We start from the raw sequence: 21,230 nt of genomic DNA on the forward strand, positions 1-21,230 counted from the left end.
CCATGCCCCAGCATCACGGGGAGGATCGCTGGACCGAGGCGTGTAATGCCTTGAGAGTGGTGCCTTCACATAGCATAGCGAGCACGTGGTAAATGGCAGCTCTTCCTGCTTTCTGGTTTTAATTTGGTTGCGCCGTGCGGGATCTCTGATCTTCATTGCAGCCTGAGGGATCTTTAGTTGCTGCAACTAAGAATGCACACGCCACAACTAAAGATCCCGCATGCCGCAACGTCGGCTGCTTTTATGGGTTATTACTCCCCACTTTTCTTCCTCTCCATGGCTTCACGTTTCTCCTCTTCTTTCAAAACCCAGCTCACACCATCTCCTGAGGAACCCTCCCGCGGCTGCCTGCTCTCCTAGCATTTCTGCAGTCAACAAGGTACCCACGTGTGTTCCTTCCTTTGTAACTGTGGGGTTTCCTTAGAGATGGGTTCCCCGCTGAACAAGATATCCTAGTCCTTCCTGAAATACTTCACCAAATCGAGACCTTTCTAGTTGATACTGAAAACCATCTGTTCCCTCCCTTCTGCCTTGTCCTCAGCGGGACCTCTCAGGACTTTGCCGACAAGTTCCCTCTGCTTCAAAGCAAGCTGGAATCTATTCATGGCTGTCCACACCTTCCCAGATGCCCCAGGGCCCGGATGCTCTTCTAATGTGTGCCCCATCCTCTCGTGATGGGGGCCCCCTCTGACCCCAACGCATGCCCTGAGGACTCTGGAGGCTGGAGCAGTGGGCCCTTGCTTACGCCCTTGCTGACTCTTGGGGGTGCACAGGGGGAAGGTATCGCTTCTGCCCCTCCGTGCTTAAGGAAGATGCCTCCCCGCCTAGATCTGAAGCTCACAGCAGCTGTGTCTGGATTGAGACCACACTGTCCTCCTTAGAGGCACACAGGGCTGCCTGTCCCTCCCTCTCCTGGCATTTAGAAGTGTTTTCAGGCCACAGCGCCCAGAAGGCATTTCACAGGTGTGATCCACGCAGTAGGTGTCCCACCTTGTAGGAGGTGGCTGAGGGTGTGGAAAGTCCTACTGCCCATTTTACAGCTCCTAGGGGGTGGGGCCCAAGCATCCCCAGGTGATCCTAACACACAGCTGGGCTGGGAGCTTGAGTCAGGGTCACACGGAGTTCAACACCAACACGAGGATCGGTACGGGGGGACGGGGGGATGACACCCAGAAGCCAGGCGAGGGGAGGGGCACCTGCAGATCCAGCGCAGCTCGAGAGAGTGGGCTCCTCAAACAGCCTCAGGGCCTCCTGCACCACCTGCTCTGCAGCCCTCCTTGCCTCGGCCAGAAGCATCTTGTGTTGGTCCTTCTCAAGCTGGCATATAGAGTCCTAGAGATGGTGGTCCCGGGGGGTGAGGGTCGGCCACAGACCTCCCTAATGAGCCTCCACCCATTACCCGCCGGTGACACAGCTGGGATTCCTGGCACCTTAGCTCAAGCTGCTGCTCATGAGGCCCAAGCCACATGGCTTGACAGAGAAAAAGCCTTTAACCTTGTCCGCGGGCCTGTGCCACCAAGCACAGGAGGCTATGGCGCTGGACCACGGCCGCCCATCCTCCACCCTTGGGAAGAGAGAGCCAGGTTCCTTCTCATCTGCTACGTGCGAGGCATCACAAGTTATGCTTGCCGAGTATTCGCTTTCACAATCTGGCCAAAGGCCCCAAACTTCCTTTCATAGCACCCCCACCTCCACCAATACCCACAACCCAGCGCCCACAGGTGTGAAGTTGGACTTGGTCTGCCCCAGGAGCACCCGGTACTCACCTGTGCGCTGGACAGTTTGAGCTGTGTGTACTCCAGCTGCTTCCGAAGAGCGGACAGCTCCTCCTCCCTACAAGCCATGGCGTTCATCAGGCTGTCCCGGTCCCTCTCCAGCTCTGTGATCCGGGCGGTCCACTTTGCCTCCGACTGTGATGGGGATAGAGTGGCCCGGAGGGAGTTGCTGGGAGAATGAAACTGTCCCTTTCCCAGAGATCCAAACCCACCCCCAGGCCACGAGGAATCTGCCACCTGCATCCCCGAGTGAAGACTGATCCTGGATGGGACCAGGTGGGCCACATGCTGGTGGGGACGGACGCTGTGCTAAGTTGCTTCAGTCGTGTCCGACTCTCTGGGACCCCACGGACTGTAGCCCACCAGGCTCCTCTGTCCATGGGATTCTCCAGGCAAGAATACTAGAGTGGGTCGTCATGCCCTCTTCCAGGGGATCTTCCCAGCCGGGGATTGAACCTGCCTTTCTTGAGTCTCCTGTAACTTTTCCTTAGCACCACCTGGGAAGCCCTAGCTGACAGCAACCCCAAAGCCCAAGGGGAAGAGAATGAGCAAGGGAAAGACAGGCGACACTCACCTGGACAGAATTTTCCAGGCTGCCTTGGACAATCTGGAGTTCCTGTTTGCTGATGGCAAGTTCTTGCTTCAAATTCTCTAGTACTTCTGTCTGTTCTTGAGTCTGAAGGAGAAGGAAAACAGGAGTACTATGATCTAGGTGGTGGCTTCAAGGGATAAATACGTGTAAAAAAATCCCCAAGCTATAAATGTAGATTTAATCTTTTTTTTTTTTTAACTATTTTTTAAATTTTGGCCATGCCATATGGTATGTGGGATCTTAGTTCCCTGACCAGGGATCAAACCCATGCCCCCTGCAGAAGTGCAGAGTCTTAACCACTGGACTGCCAAGGATGTCCCTGCATAATTTTTATATAGAAGCAAGAGAGGTCAGAATGAACCAATAATTTTTCTTCCAGTTACAGGAAATGTCAAGGAGGAGCTTTAGGCATGGGGTCCCAAAGAATCAGACATGCTGAGCAACTGAGCACCACACTCAAACGTCATGCTTGAGCCCACAAGTAACACTAATTAAAGCAGCACCAGATTTTTAATTCAGGCATCCCAACACCTGGTGGGTATTCTGCTGACTCACTCTATCTCACCATCTTGAAGCAATCCCCCTTCTTTGATTTTTAAGTGGTATTTTTTTTCAAAGAGCAGAGTAAGAATTCATAGCAAACATTTTTTTTAATGCAATAAACAGAGCCAAAAAGTAACCCACATAATAAGGTAAAGTATCACTCTGTGAAACTTTGATTTTCATTAGTTTTTTTTTTTTTAAACTTTTTGGCCATACCAAGCAGTACATGGGATCGTAGCACCCCGACCAGGGATGGAACACATACCATCCCTGGAAGCGCAGAGTCTTAACCACTGGACTGCCAGGGAAGCCCTCCATTAGATGCTGTTTTTACTTTGGGACACAGAGAAGTGTGAAAGCCCCTGCTCCTAAGTGGAAGGCACTCTGTTTTATCCACCTGCCATCTCTTATGCCAACGGGACCTGCCGCCTAATGCCAACTCCACCCCAAGGCACGGCTGCAGACAACTCCTGGCTGTGGGTCTTTGTAAATGCCGATCCTCTCTTCCTGACATCCACCTGCTTCCACTTCAAAACCTCCTCGAGGTTCATCTTAGCTGATGAGCCCCACTCAACTTCGGACCTTTCATCACGTCATGCCCCTGACAGCATACACATGAGCAACCATGTCCTGTGCCCTAGGGCCCCTTGCCACCCTCCCTGCAGATCCGCCCGTGAAGACAAGGCCCTCTATTCTGTGCAGTGCTCAAATCCCCCTCCACCTCAGAAAGAGGGCACCCCTCCTCAACTCCCACCCACTTCTCTTTCCACTCACCTTCCGCTGGGTCTGGTCACTGATGCGCTGAAAAGAATCCTCCAGCTCTTTTTTCTCCCGTTCCAAATCCACCTGGGCTTGTCTGGCCACCGACACCTGTTTGGTCACCTCCGCATTCTGCAAGAGAAGAACGGTGTCTCGAAATGGCTTACCTCCCGCTTTAAGGCCATTACCCTTGTAGAACCAAGGACGGCATTCAGACTGCGAGTACTCTAAAGATGAACACAGACATCGCTTCCCCACCCAGAGGAAGCTGTTGCCTTCAGATGCTCGACTCTCAAGTATTGCAAAAATGATCAAGATGAGGGCTATCACAAGTAGGGCTGGTACCTAAGGGGGAGTTTGAGATATGACAGCCAGGGAGCTCTGGTTTCCAAGAAATGGTGGGGACACTGGCCCTGGAGAAGCCATCCAGCCGGGGTCGACGTCTCCCCTGGGCAGGGGGCCCTGTGCACGGGGGCCGGGGTGCCGGTGCTGGTGAGGGTCCTACCTTCCGCAGCAGGTCGGCGTGGTTCTGCACCAGCTCGTTGTACTTCTCCTTGAGCTTGCTGTAGCGCTGCTCGTTGGCCTGGGCTTTCCCTGAATTGTCAAGGAGCAAGGTGAGGGGTCTGCACTGGCGGGGCACCCTCTGCTCTTCTGTAAGCCAGAGTCCCTAGAAGACTACCTTGCTTTTCCACAAACATCTATACCTCCTTCTCCCACAAAAGTCTTACTTAAAATTAAAGTCCTCCGGCACGTCTGCTTTAACAAAGAATCACCCGATTCAAGTCCCTGCACTGATTCATGCCCCTTGAGCATTCCACACTTGGCATTCTAAAGTCAGTGTTACTGGCTGCTATGCCACAATTTTTCATAAGCTCTTTCTCTTTTGTCACCCTCTGTCTCCTCATCTCTCTGTTCCCAGCAGGGCCCCACGGGGAACTGCCACCTACCCTCCTAACCGCTGATGCTAGTGTTCACCTCTCTGGACAGACGCAAGGCAGGGACCCTGGTGCCCAGCCTCAGCCTGCACTGCAGCGCTGGCGGGGCGCCGCCCTCCCCGGCCCCACCCTCACGCCCACCCCAGCGACAGCTCCTAACTCTCAATCTCCGTCAGGCTCCGCTGAGCCTTCTCCGTGTCCTCGCGCTTCTTCTTGAGCTCGTCCAGCTCGGCCCGGAGGAACTCGCTCTCGTCGGCCGCCTGCTGCCGCAGGTGCTGCTGCTCGGCCAACTCGGCCTCCAGCTCGCTGGTGCGGCCCTTGAGCTGCAGCACGGCCCGCTGGCTCTGTGGGGAGGGCCCGGGGATGAGTGTGAGCGCGGGGTGGGACAAGAGGGTCCCGCCTACCACGTCTCCAGTGCCAACTGAATAAACACCTGGGGTTTCCCAACGGGCTCACTCCCAAGGCCTCGCAAAGAGAGGTGGTCACTACAAGCCAGCCACCCACCAACAGGGGGTGAGGGCAGGGGAGTTCCGGTCCTGTTAGAGGGGCCTGGGGGCAATGACAGACCAGCTAGAATGAGGAAGGGGAGAATGCTTGCTGCTGCTGCTAAGTCGCTTCAGTCGTGTCCGACTCTGCGACCCCAGAGATGGCAGCCCACCGGGCTCCGCCGTCCCTGGGATTCTCCAGGCAAGAGAACTGGCATGGGTTGCCATCGCCTTCTCTGGAATGCTTGCTGGTCCCAGGTAAAGGATCTGATCAGCCATGAGTAAGCACCAGACACAGCAAATGACTGGCAAAGCTACAAGCCAAACCTCATCACCACGTGACAAGAACAGGTATCTCACGGCACAGCTTCACAGCCAGCTGGTGGTCATGATTCTCTCCAAGTATCACAGGGCCCCTGGAGTGTGGCTTAAACGCTGTTCCCAAGAGTAAGTGTACTGGAAATACATGACCTGCTGTATTGGCATTTGGCATTTCTACTAATTAACCCTCCACTAAGATGTGGCTCAACAAGAGTGGATGTGAAGAGAATTTAATATCGAAAGCTATCACGTTCCGGTAAAGCCCAGAGGTGGATCCGAGCCCAGCTCATACCTCAGTCTTCATGTTTTCCAGCTGTGCTTTCAGTTCTCTGGTCTCTCCAAACAGCTGATCAATTAACTGATCCCTAGGAAGAGAAGGAGAGCAAGTTTGCTTCCACTGTGCTCCGCTTTCCTTTGAAATGCGAGCTGGGAGACCCGGGGAGGAGGTTAAAAGCCGATGTTCATTTGGGAACAATTCTTTGAAATCCTGTAAGTTAAACTCTAAGACCCGCAGTGTCTCCAGATACTAATCTACCACCCACGGGCCCACAGGTATCTCAGCCTCATTGGCTACTCCTCTAGGATTTGAAAGGGGTCAGTATTCAAAGGTTAGGACTTCCCAGGTGGCTCAGCAGTAAAGAATCCGCCTGCCAATGGGTTCAATCCCTGGGTTAGGAAGATTCCCTGGAGAAAGGAATGGCTACCCACTCTAGTATTCTCATCTGGAGAATCCCATGGACAGAGGAGCCTGGAAAGCTACAGTTCACGGGGTCGCAAAAGAGTCAGACACGACTTAGCGACTAAACAACAACTCGAAGGTCAAGACGTTTATCTATGAAGCCCAAGAATTCCTCTTCAGTTGGGTGTGGCGATTGAGCTCTTGGCTTAACACAGCGCCCACACCATCTGCTTTAACCCCGCAGCCCGGACTCACTTCTCGTCCTTGTTCACGCCATTCTGACTGTTGAAATTGAAGGGGTCGCTGCTGGAGGAACTGCCAAAGATGTCATCGAACTTGCTGTCGAATGAATTCTGCTGCGACCAGAAAGGAGGACAAGGTTAGAGACCCAAAGGGGTCTATGTGGGTCTCAACAGCCACACGTGGGAACAGGTGCTTTCTTAATCTGGTTCAAATCCAGGTACAGCGCCTCCTAGGGACGGCAGGTGGCGTGATCTGCCTAGGTAGGCGCTCGGGTTACAATGTGGCTGCAGAACTTCTCTGGTGGTCCCTGTGAAGGGAGCCCCACAGCACAAGGGGGCCGAGGTTTGATCCCTGGTCAGGGAACCAGATCCCATATGCCTCAACCAAAGATCCCCAATGGCAAACTAAAAAGATCTCGTGTGACACAGCAAAGACCTGCTGCAGGGGTTTCCCTGGTGGCTCGGTGGTAAAGACTCCGCCTGCCAACGCAGGAGACACAGGTTCGATCCCAGGTCCAGAAAGATACCACATGCCTCGGAGCCCATGTGCTGCAACCACTGAGCCCGCGTTCCAGAGCTCAAGAACGGCAATTGCGGGGCCCATGTGCCCTAGAGAGAGAAGCCCCTGCACTGCAACGAAGAGTAGCCCCCACTCTTTGAAACAAGAGAAAAGCCTGCACAGCCATATATAAATAAAATGTAAAAAATAAAATAAAAAGAGCCAGTGCAGTCAAATAAATGAATAAATAAATAAGAAGGTGGCCGAGCTTGGCCATGGTCCTCCCGCCCACCTCCCTGTACCCGGGGGCGCCGGGAAGGGCTAAGTGAGCTTCCTCTTATGAGGTTCTCACCTGCTGGGAGGCGTCCATCCCCATGAGGTCATCCTTCTCTAAGACCGGCTCGCTGTCGGGGGACGACGCCTCGGCTGGGATCACCACCACGGGGCTGACGTGCTCTGACAGGGCGGAGGCTCGCAGGAAATTGGGTGGGTTCTGAAGCGGGAAGACACATTTCTCGAACCCTGCCCGCCTGCCCACCTCAAGGACAGGCCTCCTGGGCTCAGCAATCCCCTGGCACGTTTACCTCTGGCAGTTGAGGGATCTGAATGAGCCGCTTGAAGTACTGCAAGTTGCTGGAGCGGTAGAAGAAATCTTTCAACCTAGGGGTGGAGAGAGGTTGGAGGGCTGCTGGGGGCCTTCACTAGCCCCGAGGAGGGGACACCCCGCTTTCCTACTGCCTGCCCAGCCCCGGCCGCAGGCTGCCAAGGAGATGCCCTCCATGGTGCAATTATGACGCTGCTGGGACACATTATGTATTGCCAGCCCTCACTGATCTGGGGGTGAGCAACGTTGGTGGTGTCTAGTTGTAAGTCGGGGCTGCTTCTTTGCGACTCCGTGGACTACAGCCTTCCCAGGTGGCTCAGGGGTAAAGAATCCACTTGCCAATGTACGAGATGCGGGTTCAATCCCTGGATCCGGAAGATTCCCCCAGAGAAGGAAGTGACAACCCACTCCAGTATGCTTTCCTGGAAGAATCCCATGGACAGAGCAGATTGGCAGGCTACAGTCCATGGGGTCGCAAAAGAGTCGAACACGATTTAGTGACTAAAACAACAACAAATAATCTTGGATGGATATGGGAATGAAGAAACTCCAATTTTTTCTCATCCTCAAGTCTCCATTTTGTATCTAAGCATGGAAGGCCGAGAGCATCAGACATACTTTCTGAGATGAAAGGGGGTTAGTGATATCAGCCCTCGCTCTGCAGCACCGAATTTTGTCCTGCTCAGCCCAATAAATGAAACCGCTGGGGTCTCAGGACAGCCCATCAGACCCCAAGGTTAGGACTGTCCCTGTGACCTCACTGCTGCTTTCCCCGCAGCTGTGTCCGCGAAAGAGAAGGTGATGCTTTCATTAGCTGGAAGAATGAAGGGAAACTGAATCACCTGACCACACGTCCCCCGCTTTCTGGGCTGGAGCCAACAGTAATAGGCTCTTGCTTTCCTAAGCTACTGGAATTTAACATTCCAGGAAATCGGCCCCAGGGCCTGTCTCCTAGGATTTAATAAGTCATTTTTTATAGCATAAACATACAAGGCTTTTCAAACAGAATAAGGAACCGGGTGGTTAGCACAACTCTGAACTTGCCCTCTAATTGCTACTCAGCAACCAGCAAGAGAAGCCTGGGCTTGGGTTCTGGGGGCGATGCTTTTCCTGTAGTCAAGGATGAAGAAATTAACAAGGAAAACAATCACACTAGTGTCCTTCCTGGCTCCCTCCTTCCCCTGTCTCTCCTCCATTCTGGCCCCTCTTCTCAGGCAGACTTTAATTGAAAGATGAACTGGACTTGTCATCTCATCACCAATTTTCTTTCCCGAAAACGCAGCAGAATCATTTGCCCCTCTGTCAAACAAGCTCTTCCTCTTCTAGACTAGATAGCAGGCTGATTAGTTCCTGAATTGATTCAAACATTGACTAAACACTACAGTCTTAAGGAACTATTATGAATTCAGGTGCTAGAGATACAATTACAGGCAAGACAGTCGAACAAAAATAAAGTCATTCTTAGAACTAGAAAGCTGCTATAATGGAGAATACGAGGGTGGGTGGATGGGGAGGTGAGGTGGAACAGGAGATGGGGGGAAAGACCCCACTTAAATAAGGTGGATAGAGACTTCCTTTGTGCGGAGGAAACTGAAGGTGACCTGGATGGAGCTGGCCAGGCTGGAAGAAGAGCATCTTGAGGAGGGGGAATAGCAAGTGTTAAGCCTCGGAGCTCTGGGTATGTTTCAGAAACTGGAAGAGGACCCCACAAAGTATGCCTGAAACACTATGAGCACAGGACAAGAGGTCAGCAAGGACGGACAGAGGCCAGATCATGCAAAGACCTTGCAGACCACAGAGAGGGGCTTAGATTTGGTTTTCATCGTTATCAGAAGCCACTGAAAGGTTGGGAGCAAGGGGGTTATGTTTTCACAAGGTCATTCTAACTGCTGGATGGGGATGGGATTGCAGGGGACAGGAGCAGAGCACCGTGTCCATACTGGAGGGTCCTGGTAGACAGCAAAGGAAGGGGCCAAGGTGGGAGGCAGAACTAGAGCCAAGATCTGTCTGTAGATAAACCAAGTGTCATCTGAGCTCGCTAATAGATTATACGTGGGGAATGAGGAGAATGGTGAGTTCCAGATCTCTCTCTTAAGCAGATGGTGGGCAGTATTCACTGAGATAAAAAAGATCAGGAAGAAAACATTTTTGGAAGAAAGCCTAGAGTTCAGTTTGAGATGTAATTTTAGTGTGAAAAGTGAAAGTCACTCAGTCGTGTCCAACTCTTTGGGACCCCATGGTCTATTACAGTCCATGGAATTCTCCGGGCCAGAATACTAGAGTGGGTAGCCGTACCCTTCTCCAGGGGATCTTCCCAACTCAGGGATCAAACCCAGGTCTCCTGCATTGCAGGCAGATTCTTAACCAGCTGAGCCACAAAGGAAGTCTGAGAATACGGGAGTGGGTAGCCTATCCCTTTTCCAGCAGATCTTCCCGACCTAGGAATAGAACCAGGGTCTCCTGCATTGCAGGCAGGTTCTTTATCAACTGAGCTATTAGGGAAGCCCAAATTTGGTGTAGAGATGTCAAACAGACCACTGGGGATGTGAGCCTGGCATTCAGAGGTGAGGTCTGGTCGGAGATACATCTCTTGGAGCTGTCAGCATGCACATGGCATGAGACCAAGAGAATTTAGGTAAAGAAAAGGAGAAGAGGATGAAGTCCTGGGCCTAAGGGTAGCAATCAATGAATGAATGGAATCACCTTCCTCTGAGATTTATTAGAGAACTGATGGCTTCCCCAATCATTGGCAGTTTTACCCACACCTTCTTTTCCTTCGCCTTTAAAGCAATAAAGCAGGTACCCTTGTCCCTCGATGATTTAAAAGCAAGTGCTCCTGGAACTTCCCTAGCGGTCGAGTGGTTAAGACTCCACGCTTCTAAGGCAGGGGGAGCGGGTTTGATCCCTGGTTGGGGAACTAAATCCTATGTGCCTACAGCATGGTGCGGCCAAAAAGTAAAATATAAAATAAAATCAAAGCAAGAGTTCCTGCAAGGATGGGTTGCGTTTACAGCACTTTAGATTCGCTTCTTTTCTGTCACTCAAGCCGCTTACTTTGTGAACTGCTCCAGGAAGCGGTCCCGGTGGCCTTGCAGGGTGTCGGCTGGGAGACCTGGAAGGAATCGGAAAAGAGTGAGAGGGAAGGAAAGGGGCAGAGGGCAGGGGACCTGGGGAGGGAAGGGGACCATCCTTCCTGGGGCCAGTGGTCAGCCCAGGGGAAGGCATTCCTGACCTAGAGCTGCCCAGGAACTGGTAACCTCTTGGGCCCAGTTGGGGCCAGCAGGGACTCTGGAGGTGCTTATCAGCCAACTCTCCTTCTGTCTGCTCCTGGAGTGCGAGCTCCCTGGGCACAGAGGGCTGGAAGTTGTGCCCCTAACCACAGCAGCAGGGTGGACCAGGGCAGGCCCTGGAAGGGGGCTCTCTCCCAGGGGTCATGTGCACTGGATGCCCTGGGTGAGGCTTTGTGCAAACGTGAGTCTGGGAGAGACCCAGAGAGCCTGCCGGGGGGCCAAACACCACAGGACTGAGACCCACAGGAGCCAGTCCAGCACTGGCTCGGTAACTGCGGACTCCACGATGCTGGACAAGCAGCAGCCTCTTAGGGCCGGCCTCCTCCGTGGCAGAGTGGGGACCGCTCACCTCCCAGATTGTACAGTTCTATGCAGTTCAGCTACAGATGTCTTAAATTTCAATTTTAGAAATTTCTGAACTTGATACTATCATTCAGTATAAACACGGAATACACATATAAATATAGTAATTCAAAGGAACAAAAGTTTACAGTGATGACAATAGCACTTTCCCTCAACAATCTTTCTCCCAAGAACCCAGGAAATTCAGTGGTGAGATTTCTCTCATCATTGAGAGAAATCGGACGAACTCTAATGAGGAACATCCTACGAGGTATCCGACCAGGACTCCTTAAAGACGTCGCTGGTGGTCAGTGGTTAAGAGTGCACACGCCAGTGCAAGGCACAGACATGGATTCGAGGAGGATTTCGGAGGCTGTAGAGCAACTAAGCCCGTGAGCCACGACCACTGAGACCTGGAGCCTAGAGCCTGTACTCTGCAACAAGAGAAGCTGCCCCAGTGAGAAGCCCTGCACTCGCCACAACTAGAGAAAGCCCCTGTGAACAACGAAGACCCAGGGCACCCAAAAATAAAGTGGAGAAAAAAAGCAATAAAAACAACTGTCGAGGTCATCAAAAACAAGGCAAGTCCAAGGAACTGTCAGAGCCTAGAGGAGCCTAGGGATACCTGATGACTGAATGTGACACCACGACCCAGATGGGATCTTGGGACAGAAAAAGGTCATTAGGCACAAACTGGAAATGTGCATAGAACATTGACTTCAGTGAATAACAACGTATCACTATCGGTTCACGAACAACGTGGTAGCCTGGAAGGGCAGGGCAGGGCCATCCTGGGTCACCGCTAGGGCAGGCTGGGTGCGTCCCTGCGCACAGCAAGGCTTGGCCCCGATCTTTTATTATTATCAAGACAGCTGGGAGCTCCGGGGGCCTTCCAGAATATGAGCAGAAAGCCAAGGGCGCCGGGGCGGGAGGAGCTGCCTCTCTCCAGGGACGGCCTTGCGGCCAGAAGCTTCCAGAGATCAAGCCCGGAATACTCACAGGAGTGGAGCTTGAAGAGAAGCTTGACAGCGTAATCATAAAGGTGGCTGCAATCCAAGATGACCTGGATGAGCGGGGCGAGGCGGCACTGCCCGGCTGTGGTCACCGACACGGAGCGCGACATGTCCAGGGAGTTGAACACTAGGGGACAGGAAGGGGAGACGTGAGCAGAGCTGGGGAGTGAGAGGCCACCTTCTTTGAGGGCAGAGGACAAGCGTTCGGCACCGGAGGACCTGTTCTGTGCAACCATGGTCTCGTGTTAATGTGTTTAACCTTTTCAGCACTTCTCTGCTTTGTGCTATGCTCAGGCGTGTCCGACTCTTCATGACCCCATGGAGTGTAGCCCACCAGGCTCCTGGGTCCATGGTGTTTCCCAGGCAAGAATACTGGAGTGGGTGGTTGTTTCTTCCTCCATTCAACACTCCTACGGGGTAGCTAAAAGCATCCCCATTACACAGAAGAGGAAATTGGAGGTGAGCAACTTGAAGGAGGTCACAAAGCCAAGAAGTGGTTTTGCTTGAGAGATGTTGAGTTAAAAGCCAGAGCCCCCGTGGCCAGAGAACAGACGAGGAGCCTGTGTCCCTGGCAGCCATCAGGCTCCCTGTGTCACAAGCCAGTGAAATGACTGGTTCTATGCCGTGTACAGCCCAGTGGGAGGCCAGGAAAGAAGGGATTGGTGGGGGAGCGCCCCAAATGCCTCCTTCCGGTCTGAGGAGCTTCACGCTCCCTGCCCCACATTGGCAGGCAGAACACAGCACCTGGTAGACTTCTGATTTAATGTGGGAGGTGAATTCTTATTCAAGAGAAGCTCTCAGTTTTACGGGGAATCAGATTTTCAGGATCGGAAGGGGCTGTGCACACAGCCCCACGCAGCCCTCCATCTCAGGCATGAGCTTGGTCTCATGGTGCCTGGACCCTAAGAAACTCCCGATCTGGGTGTGACAGTAGAAAGCACGTGGGGAAAATATCAAACGTTGATCAGAACACTAAGGAGCCGATAATTCAGCCCGGGCTTCCTGGTGGGTTTTCCCAGGGTTCTTGGAACACCAGATGGGGCAACGTGCAGGAACCTCGGGTGGACAACCAGAGAGGCTTTGAGGACACTGGGCAAGGAGCCAGGAAGAGGGTGAACTGTCAGGATCAAGGCTGATGGAGGTCCTTGTAGGGAGTGGGTGACCTGCCCTCCATTCTCCCGGGCTCCAGAGGGCAAGATGTTCCCACGGACCCCTCCATGCTCACCTCCTGCCCCCTGCTCCTAAACCAAGCAACCAGATGCCTGGCCGTGGACCGTCAGCACACACCACCGGCCAGGCTGATCTCCCCGCAGTGGCTGCCCGCCGCCTCCAGAGATTCCACATGTGGCCAACACTGAGAGACATCCCCCTGCAGGCCCTCAGTGCATGGGACAGCCCCGGAGGAAAGCCCAGAGCCACTGTGTTCGACCTTCCCTGGCCACACTAATCCCCGTTAACAGGCTTAAGTCTGGCAACTGAAAAAAAAAAAAAAGTCCCAAACAGTTCTAATTAAAAGGCAGCTTTTCTTCTTGACACAAATTAGAAGCAGCTGTCACTGCGAGGCGGCCATCCCCAAGTCTCCTGGCTTCCCTAGGCTCCACTCTGGCAGGAAATCTCAGGCTACTCCTGGCTGGTCAGCTGCTTTCCAGGAATGCCCCTTGGCATCCAGTAACATCTAGAGTGGTGTGACCGGGGGCAAAGTTACTCAATCTCTTGGTGCCTCTAGGTACTCTTCCGTGAGATGCAGATGGTTCTAATGGCACATTCCTCATAAGGGTCTCATAAGGAGGTCTTGTAAGGATTAAATGAGAATGTCCTATAAGTGGCATAGCAACTTGCAGTGGTTCTTCGGGTTGGCTTGGAAACTGATTAGAATCACCCAGGGAAACGCAGAGAAGACTCATGACTGCCTGCAGCTCCTTCATCCCTGCTTCTGTTTTAATTGGTCTAGGGTAAGGCGGGGGGCAAGGCTTCCGGGCTGGCTCAGCCATAAAGAATCTGCCTGCCAATGCAGGAGATCGGGCTCGATTCTTGGGTCGGGAAGATCCCTCTGGAGAAGGCAATGGCAACCCACTCTAGTATTCTTGCCTGGGAAATCCCATGGACAGAGGAGCCTGGTGGGCTACATTCTCAGGTGATGCGGATGCTGCTGGTCCAGGGACCACACTTTGAGAATCATTGCAGGTGCATCCAATCAACATTCATTGTAACTAGCCCACAGTTCCCACAGTTGAAAACCTGGGGCACCCTCTTCTGAAGGTTCTGATCCAGATCTTACAAGGTCACAGACTAAGACTTAGAAGCTGGATAGACTTCTGATCCCATTTTTCTCCGTTTCTGGGCTCGTAAGAGGTGAATGGGCTTTTCCCTGGTGGCTGGTAAAGAACCTGCCTACCAATGCAGGAGATATGTGTTTGACCTCTGAGTCAGGAATCCCCTGGAGAAGGCAATGGCAACCCACTCCAGTGTTCTTGCCTGGACAATCCCCATGGAGAAAAGAGCCTGATGGGCGACAGTCCATGGGGTCACACGACTTAGTGACTAAACCACCACCACCAAGAGGTGAATGAGGATGGAGGAGGGTGGGGAAAACCATGAGCATTCAACCATAGAGGAGTGTGTGCAAAGACTCGGGTAGCTCTCAGGAGAACTCTAGCTAATTCACCCCAGACACTTCCACAGCATTCAGATGGATGTTGACATCAGTTTATGAACTCTGTTCACCTGCTGTTTCTTCATTGCTGTTCATCTAGAAAGCAAGTGTTCTTGAACTTGGCTGCTGAGCACTTGCAATGACAGGCACGGGGCTAGAACAGAGGTGAGCAAGGCCTAGTTCCTGATTTTTGAAGAGGCACTCAACATACATTGCTAATAACCCAAAGGATCAAGGCATATGGAAACAGAGCCAAGTATCATGGAATGCTGGGGCAGAAAGAGGGCCAGCCCAGCTGAGCGGCAGACAGGTCTGGGCCAAAGGACCAGCCAGTGCTGGGGCCACAGTCCAGGGACTGTCAGAGAGGCTGGAAGTGTCTTTGGACTCTCGGAGGCCCGGGCTTAGCAGGGAGGCCAATGCAGTGGGGAACTGCAGCCCTTCTGGTCACGTGACTCTGAGAATGCCCTTGGACTTCAACCTCTGTACCAGGGCCGAGGGCACAGACACGGTGGGGCAGCTCCATCTTCCTGGCCCGTGCTGTACAACTTGCACGGAGAGGGGGGCTGGGCTGGCTGTTCCCAGGAGGGAACCAGTCTGGGGGTCAGGTGCTGGCCAGGAAAGCCTGGGCCAGATGGGAGGGAGGGACTCACCAGTTTGGAAGAGGTTAAGTTCACACTCCAGGTAGTCGAACATTTCCACTGTCAGCTGGAAACTGGACCCAAGAGGAAAGAGAGCTTATACTCTATAGCCCAAAAGCACGCATGTACAGGTGTGCACGCACAAACACACACACCAGCTCTGAGTCTCAGCCCCCAGCTAAGTGGATATTAAGGCCGTTGGAAGACCAAGCAGGGCGAATTCAACAGTGACAGCAGAAGAGAAAGAGGGTAGGTTCCACACTGTGTTGGGAGGGCAGAGGGGCACAGAGAAGGGAGGCCTGGAGCGGGAAACACCCTGGAAGTGTTCTGGGCAAGGCACCAGCAGTAAGCAGCCCCAGGGTCAAGTCACTTAGCGGCTCTGTCCCCACCTCAGCCACCGGCCCTGCCCTCAGGCCCTCTATGACCCTAACTGGAAGTGAGAAGACCTACACAAGCTCCCGTCCCCCTCGGGCCAGGGCATGAGGACGGCCACTTACAAGTTATTGACGTCACTCTCTCCAGCCTCCTCTAGCTGCCGGTCACTCATGTGAAGGTTGCCTGGGAACCTGGGGTTCTGGGAAGGAGGCAGAGGAAGTCAGAACAGGACACCCCGAGAGCTCTCTCTACAGCTGACATCACGCACACCAAGTCCCATTGAGCTCCGGCAGCAACAGGATGGATTCTGCTTGGTGTGGGTGCCTGCATGCTCCGTGGGGAGTATACACACAGACACACACACACACAGACACACAGACACACACACACACACACACGAAGGTTCCATCCCATCCCTGGGACCTCAGGGAGGGCCCCACCCCCATAGCCTGTACCATGGACTTCGTCTCCCTGGGGCAAGGACACCCAGCGCGTGACTGCCGGCGGTCCTCAACCAGACACCCACACCAGGCAGGCAGTGTAGCCTCTGCTTATCCCTAGTACATTCCGAACCCTATCCAGGCTTCCCGCTGTCCTTTGACCACTTCCGGAAGCTTCTATTGTGAGTTCAGGGCCAGGCAAACCGATTCTCATATTAACTTCAGCAAAATGGAATTAGTAAAAGAAACTTGAAGGTTGGAGAAGATTACAGGAAGCACCCCCGCAGTCAGGGGAGGTTATCTGGGATTATCAGTTGTTGAGTATCTGTAGTCTCCTGTCTTTCCGTGTGGTCTGTCCAGAGCGGAGGGAGCACAGAGAGATGGTGGCCAGTCCACCAAGGGGGCTCTAAATTCCAGGCTGAGTTCTTCAGGCTCTGAAGACAGAAATCCTCCACTCGGGCACCTCCATCTCTGGCTGTAACACCCTCCTGTCCTGAGGCCCACCACCCCGGCTCCTCTGCTTCAGAGACTCAGGCCGGTTGCTTTTTTCTTTTTTAATTGATTTTATTTTTTGGCTGCACCATGCAGCATGTGGTTCCCTGACCAGGGATCGAACCCACGTTCCCTGCATTGGAAGCACGGAGTATTAACCACTGGACCAAAGGGAAGTCCGCAAGCCGGTTCCTTTATCGCCCCCTTCTGGCCGTTTACTTCCTCACTGGGTCTGGACATTACCGCACCTACGTACGGCACCTCGCCCTCTTCTTCGTTCCTGCCCGTCCTCACACCACAGTGCCGAGAACCCCAGTGAGTCTGGATCGTTGTCCCATGCTCTGTGTCTCAGACCAGCTGCCCTTCTCCCTCGAGAATGACTCACAATTCATCACTATGAAACCGCGCTCTATAGCTCTGCGTGAGTGCCTGCTAAGTCACTTCAGTCCTGTATGAGTCTTTGCGACCCTATGGACTATATAGCCCTCCAGGCTCTCTGTCCATGGGATTCTCCAGGCAAGAGTACTGGAGTGGGTTGCCATGCACCTCCTCCAGGGGATCTTCCCTACCCAGGGGTCATACCCATGTCTCCTGAGGCTCCTGCACTGCAGGGGGATTCCTTACCACTGAGCCAGCGGGGAAGCCTGCTCTCTAGCTCCACTGCCCCTTAACAGCCCTTGTTGAGGCTTCCTTGATGGCTCAGATGGTAAAAAAAATCAGCCTGTAATGCAGGAGACCCGGGTTCAATCCCTGCATCCGAAAGATTGCCTGGAGGAGGAAATGGCAACCCACTCCAGTATTCTTGCCTGAAGAATTCCAAGGACAGAGGAGCCTGGTGGGCTATAGTCCATGGGGTGGCAAAGAGTCAGACACGACTGAGCAACTAACAGTCCTTGCTACTGGCCCGTCGGTTCCCCTTCCCATCAATGACTGCCCAGCTCTGCACCTGGTACCCAGATCCCACGCCATCACCCTCGGCACCTTACCACGTCAGGCGCTCGCTTTCTTGTATCAAAACTCGGCATTCTGCTTCCCACTCCCTTCCCTGCTTCAAAGGTACCCACCTGCCCTGCCCTTCCTCCAGCTTCAAAGAGGAGTCGACACCTTCCGGACTCAGGATCAGCCCCTCCCTGCGTGCTACCGAACCAATCTAGTTTCTGGTTCCTTCTCTCGCTCATCCCGACAAATCCTGCTTGAGCTCCTGTTACGGGCCAGATGCTGGGCCACACACGGGACAAGGGAGACACGAACCCCTGCTCTTGGCCTTCCGGGAACCCACAGTGCTGAGCGCCCATGGCTCTACCTGCCTCCATAAGCTCCTGCCCGCATCCCGCGCTCCAGGTCTTTCCCACGGCCCCACATCTTCCTCCAGTTGTTGTCCCCACCTCTCCTCCCTTTCCCGCCAATCTTCAGGAAGTCCCTGACCCTGGTCTGTCCCAGAGATAACTGTCTAAACCTGGCTCTCCCCATCTTTCACACCGACAGCCCAGCCCAAGTCATCCTCCACACTGAATGGATGACCTCACACACCAGCCCAGGCACCTGTCGCTCTCCACCCTGCCTGCTTCTCGTACTAACGTGGGTCTCCTGATAATGCCACGTGGACGCCAGAGTGTCCTGGGCCTCCTGCCCTTATGTTTTCAGCTGATCCACTGCCAGGAACACCCATCCTGCCCTTCCTCATTGCCCCTTCCTCTCTACCTGCTAAGTGGCAGCCTGGGGTCTGCAGAAGGGGGAAAAAGTACTCCACAGCAGGCAGAGAGAGATGGGAACGGTGGGACCAGAGGGCGAACCGTGGTTCAAGTGACATATCCCATTCAACACCCTCTCTTTATGATGTGACCCTGATATTCCACCTGGAGTGATGACAGTCCCCTCCCTGTGACTCTAGGAACCTCTGTGATGGCCTCCACCAGCACAGGATGGTGGGAGGGACACTCTGTGACTTCAGAGGCTGGGTCATCTAAATGAACTCTACCTGTTCTCGTGGCCAACTCACCAGGCTGCAAGGAAGCCCTGACTAGTGCTGAGACTTCGTGAAGAGATGCCAGGCCAGCCCGCCACCGTTTCAGCTCCAGCTGGCATCTGACTGCAACTGCATGGGAAACCTCCAGCCAGAACTGCTGGCCAAGCCTTTGTGGAACCCCAGGCCAACAGAATGTCAGAGATAACAAAAGACTGCTGTTGTTTTAAGTCATTAAGCTCTGGGGTGATGTGTATCCAGCACAGGTAATTGTAATGCCCTAACGCTGAGCTCAAGTGTCACCACCTCCTAGAAGCCCACCTGGTTGCCCGAACCTGGGCAAGACACCCCACGACTCACTTCTGTGGGCCCTCCTTTTTCTCTCCCAACCAGACTGCGACTCCCAAAGGCAGCAGCAAAGTCTATCTCTCTTTTTCTCTCCAGAACCTCACCTCGCCCTAGTCCAGAGTCGACCCTCAGTGATACACCAGGGGAGTAAAGGTGGTTACTGAGGACAGCATGAGCTTCTAATCAACCTGGCCCAGGTTAGAATCCCACCTCACCACCGAGGAGCTTTCTGACTAAGGTCCTTAAGGCGCCCAGCCACCATCTGGGTTTCACTTTCCTAGGATATGATCGTACATGTTTATAGGGCTGTTGTGAAGATTAAATGATATTCAAAAAAGGTTGAATCGACTAGGATGGTTTTCATGAATCAAAGATACTCCTTGAGTATACAAAAGTTACTGGAGATAAACAGACTAAGTTATGGTATTTCTTCTTAGGTTTCCTCCTTTCTCTGTTTCCACTGCCAGCTCCCTAATTCAGGCCGCTTCCCCTCCCACCTGGCGGGCCATTCTTCCTTACTTCCTATTGCCATCATGCCCACCCTTCAAGGATTACATCAAGCCCCACCCCTCCCATCTTTTCAAAACATCCCTGGCACTTTTCTGCAGGCACACACCTGGCACTATTATACAGCTATTGCAAGTGTGTAAGCTTCTCTCCCCAGTGGATCTGTGACCTCCTAAAGAGCAGACCCTTTCTCCTTATCCTTATCTGCCACTTGGCACACACTTTTATATGCATTAGGTATGTGAGAAATACTAACTAAAGTCATATCTTGAGCAGAAAGTCCTGTGTGGACACTTATTGTATGAATGGAAGGAGTTATTTCTATTACCAGTCAAGTCAGTGCTTCTGAAATATTTTCATAAGGCCACCTGGTGGATCAGGCTTCCCAGGTGACGCTAGTGGTAAAGAATCCACCTGCCAGTGCAGGGGACACAAGAGACGCGGGTTTGATCCCGGGATTGGGAAGATCCCCTGGAGTAGGAAATAACAACCCACTCCAGTATTCTTGCCTGGAGAATCCCTGGACCGAGGAGCCTGGCGGGCTAGTCCATAGAGTCACGAAGAGTTGGACGTGACTTAGCGAATGAACACACTTGGTGGATCAAGTTTCTCTCTTTGCAAGATTCGGAACAAAAGGTGCAGAGGACCCGGGCCAAAATCCCAGGCCACATCCCACTGACTGCAGTCGCTCTATAAAATGTTTCCTCTCACACAGCTGGGATACGGTGTGAACATTCCCTGAGAAGCCAGGCTGTCCTATTACCTGGAAAACCTGACAATTAGCGTGGCCAGGGGGGACTTCCCTGGTGGTCCACTGGTTGAGAATCTGCCTTCCAATGCAGAGGACACAGGTTCGATCCCTGGTCGGGGAACTAATATCCCAAATGTCTTGTGGCAATGACACCCACGTGCTGCAAACGCTGAGCCCACGTGCTCTAGGGCCTGTGCTCCACAAGAGAAGTGCTTGTGCCTCAAAGAGAGAAGCTGCTGCTGCAACCGAGACCCAGCACGGCCGAAAAACAAACCAAAAAAGCCCAGCCAGGTGTGAGGAGACGGGACAGCCCCGGGCGGGGGCAGGGTGGTCTGTGAGGGGCGGCTGGCAGGGCTGGCAGAATTGCTGAAAAGACTCACTTTGGTGTGGTACTCCATCTTCGTTCTCAGCAGTTTGAGGTAGATGCTGCAAAGCTGCCCATACCCTTCACTCAGGTGGCCCTTCGATGAAGAGGAAAGAAAGCAGGCTGTCAGCACTGAGAACTTCAGGTTGAAAGACCGATAGCTGGGACGTCTTTTTAAAAGAATATATTTTGTTTTCCCCTGAGTATGAAAATAACATATATCCCCTGCTGAAAATTTGGAAAATATAAAAAAGGACACTGCAAGCAAGTCATCTTCGGCCTGACCACCAGAGACCATCATGGGAAAATGCACAAGGGTCGAAAAGTGAAAGATGAACGGATCAGAGACTGAAGTGTAAAATACAAAACTAAAACTCCTAGAAGGTCACAGAGGAGAAAACCTGGATGACCTTGAGTGTGGCAAAGGCTCTTTAGACATAACACCAAAGACACAAACCACGAAAGAAATAATTGATACGTTGGGCTTTATTAAAATTAAAAACTTCTGCTCTACAAAAGACATTGTCAAGAGAATGAGAAGACAAGCCATGGACTGGGAGAAAATATTTGCAAAGGACGTATCTCATAAAAGACACTTATCTAAAATGTACAATATACTC

At 52.9% G+C, this 21,230-nt stretch overlaps 1 protein-coding gene across 4 annotated transcripts in view; it reads right to left on the minus strand.

Annotated features, from left to right (window-relative positions):
• The window catches only part of HIP1 (huntingtin interacting protein 1), a 133,846-nt gene that overhangs the window by 17,300 nt on the left and 95,316 nt on the right, over window positions 1-21,230 (minus strand). For 2 of the 4 annotated variants that reach the window (XM_069571092.1, XM_069571094.1), the window contains exons 5-19: window positions 20,627-20,707; window positions 15,868-15,944; window positions 15,383-15,444; window positions 12,066-12,206; window positions 10,489-10,546; window positions 7,415-7,490; window positions 7,183-7,323; window positions 6,345-6,445; window positions 5,703-5,775; window positions 4,765-4,948; window positions 4,175-4,263; window positions 3,685-3,801; window positions 2,350-2,451; window positions 1,767-1,910; window positions 1,197-1,332 (exon numbers count right to left, since the gene is read on the minus strand). In XM_069571092.1, the coding sequence (XP_069427193.1) occupies window positions 1,197-1,332; window positions 1,767-1,910; window positions 2,350-2,451; window positions 3,685-3,801; window positions 4,175-4,263; window positions 4,765-4,948; window positions 5,703-5,775; window positions 6,345-6,445; window positions 7,183-7,323; window positions 7,415-7,490; window positions 10,489-10,546; window positions 12,066-12,206; window positions 15,383-15,444; window positions 15,868-15,944; window positions 20,627-20,707 (1,582 nt within the window). The remainder of the gene's footprint in view (window positions 1-1,196; window positions 1,333-1,766; window positions 1,911-2,349; window positions 2,452-3,684; window positions 3,802-4,174; window positions 4,264-4,764; window positions 4,949-5,702; window positions 5,776-6,344; window positions 6,446-7,182; window positions 7,324-7,414; window positions 7,491-10,488; window positions 10,547-12,065; window positions 12,207-15,382; window positions 15,445-15,867; window positions 15,945-20,626; window positions 20,708-21,230) is intronic. The other 2 variants (XM_069571093.1, XM_069571095.1) reach the window with 1 other exon arrangement.

This window comes from Ovis canadensis, chromosome 24 (genome assembly GCF_042477335.2).
Source record: "Ovis canadensis isolate MfBH-ARS-UI-01 breed Bighorn chromosome 24, ARS-UI_OviCan_v2, whole genome shotgun sequence".
NCBI lineage: Eukaryota > Metazoa > Chordata > Mammalia > Artiodactyla > Bovidae > Ovis > Ovis canadensis.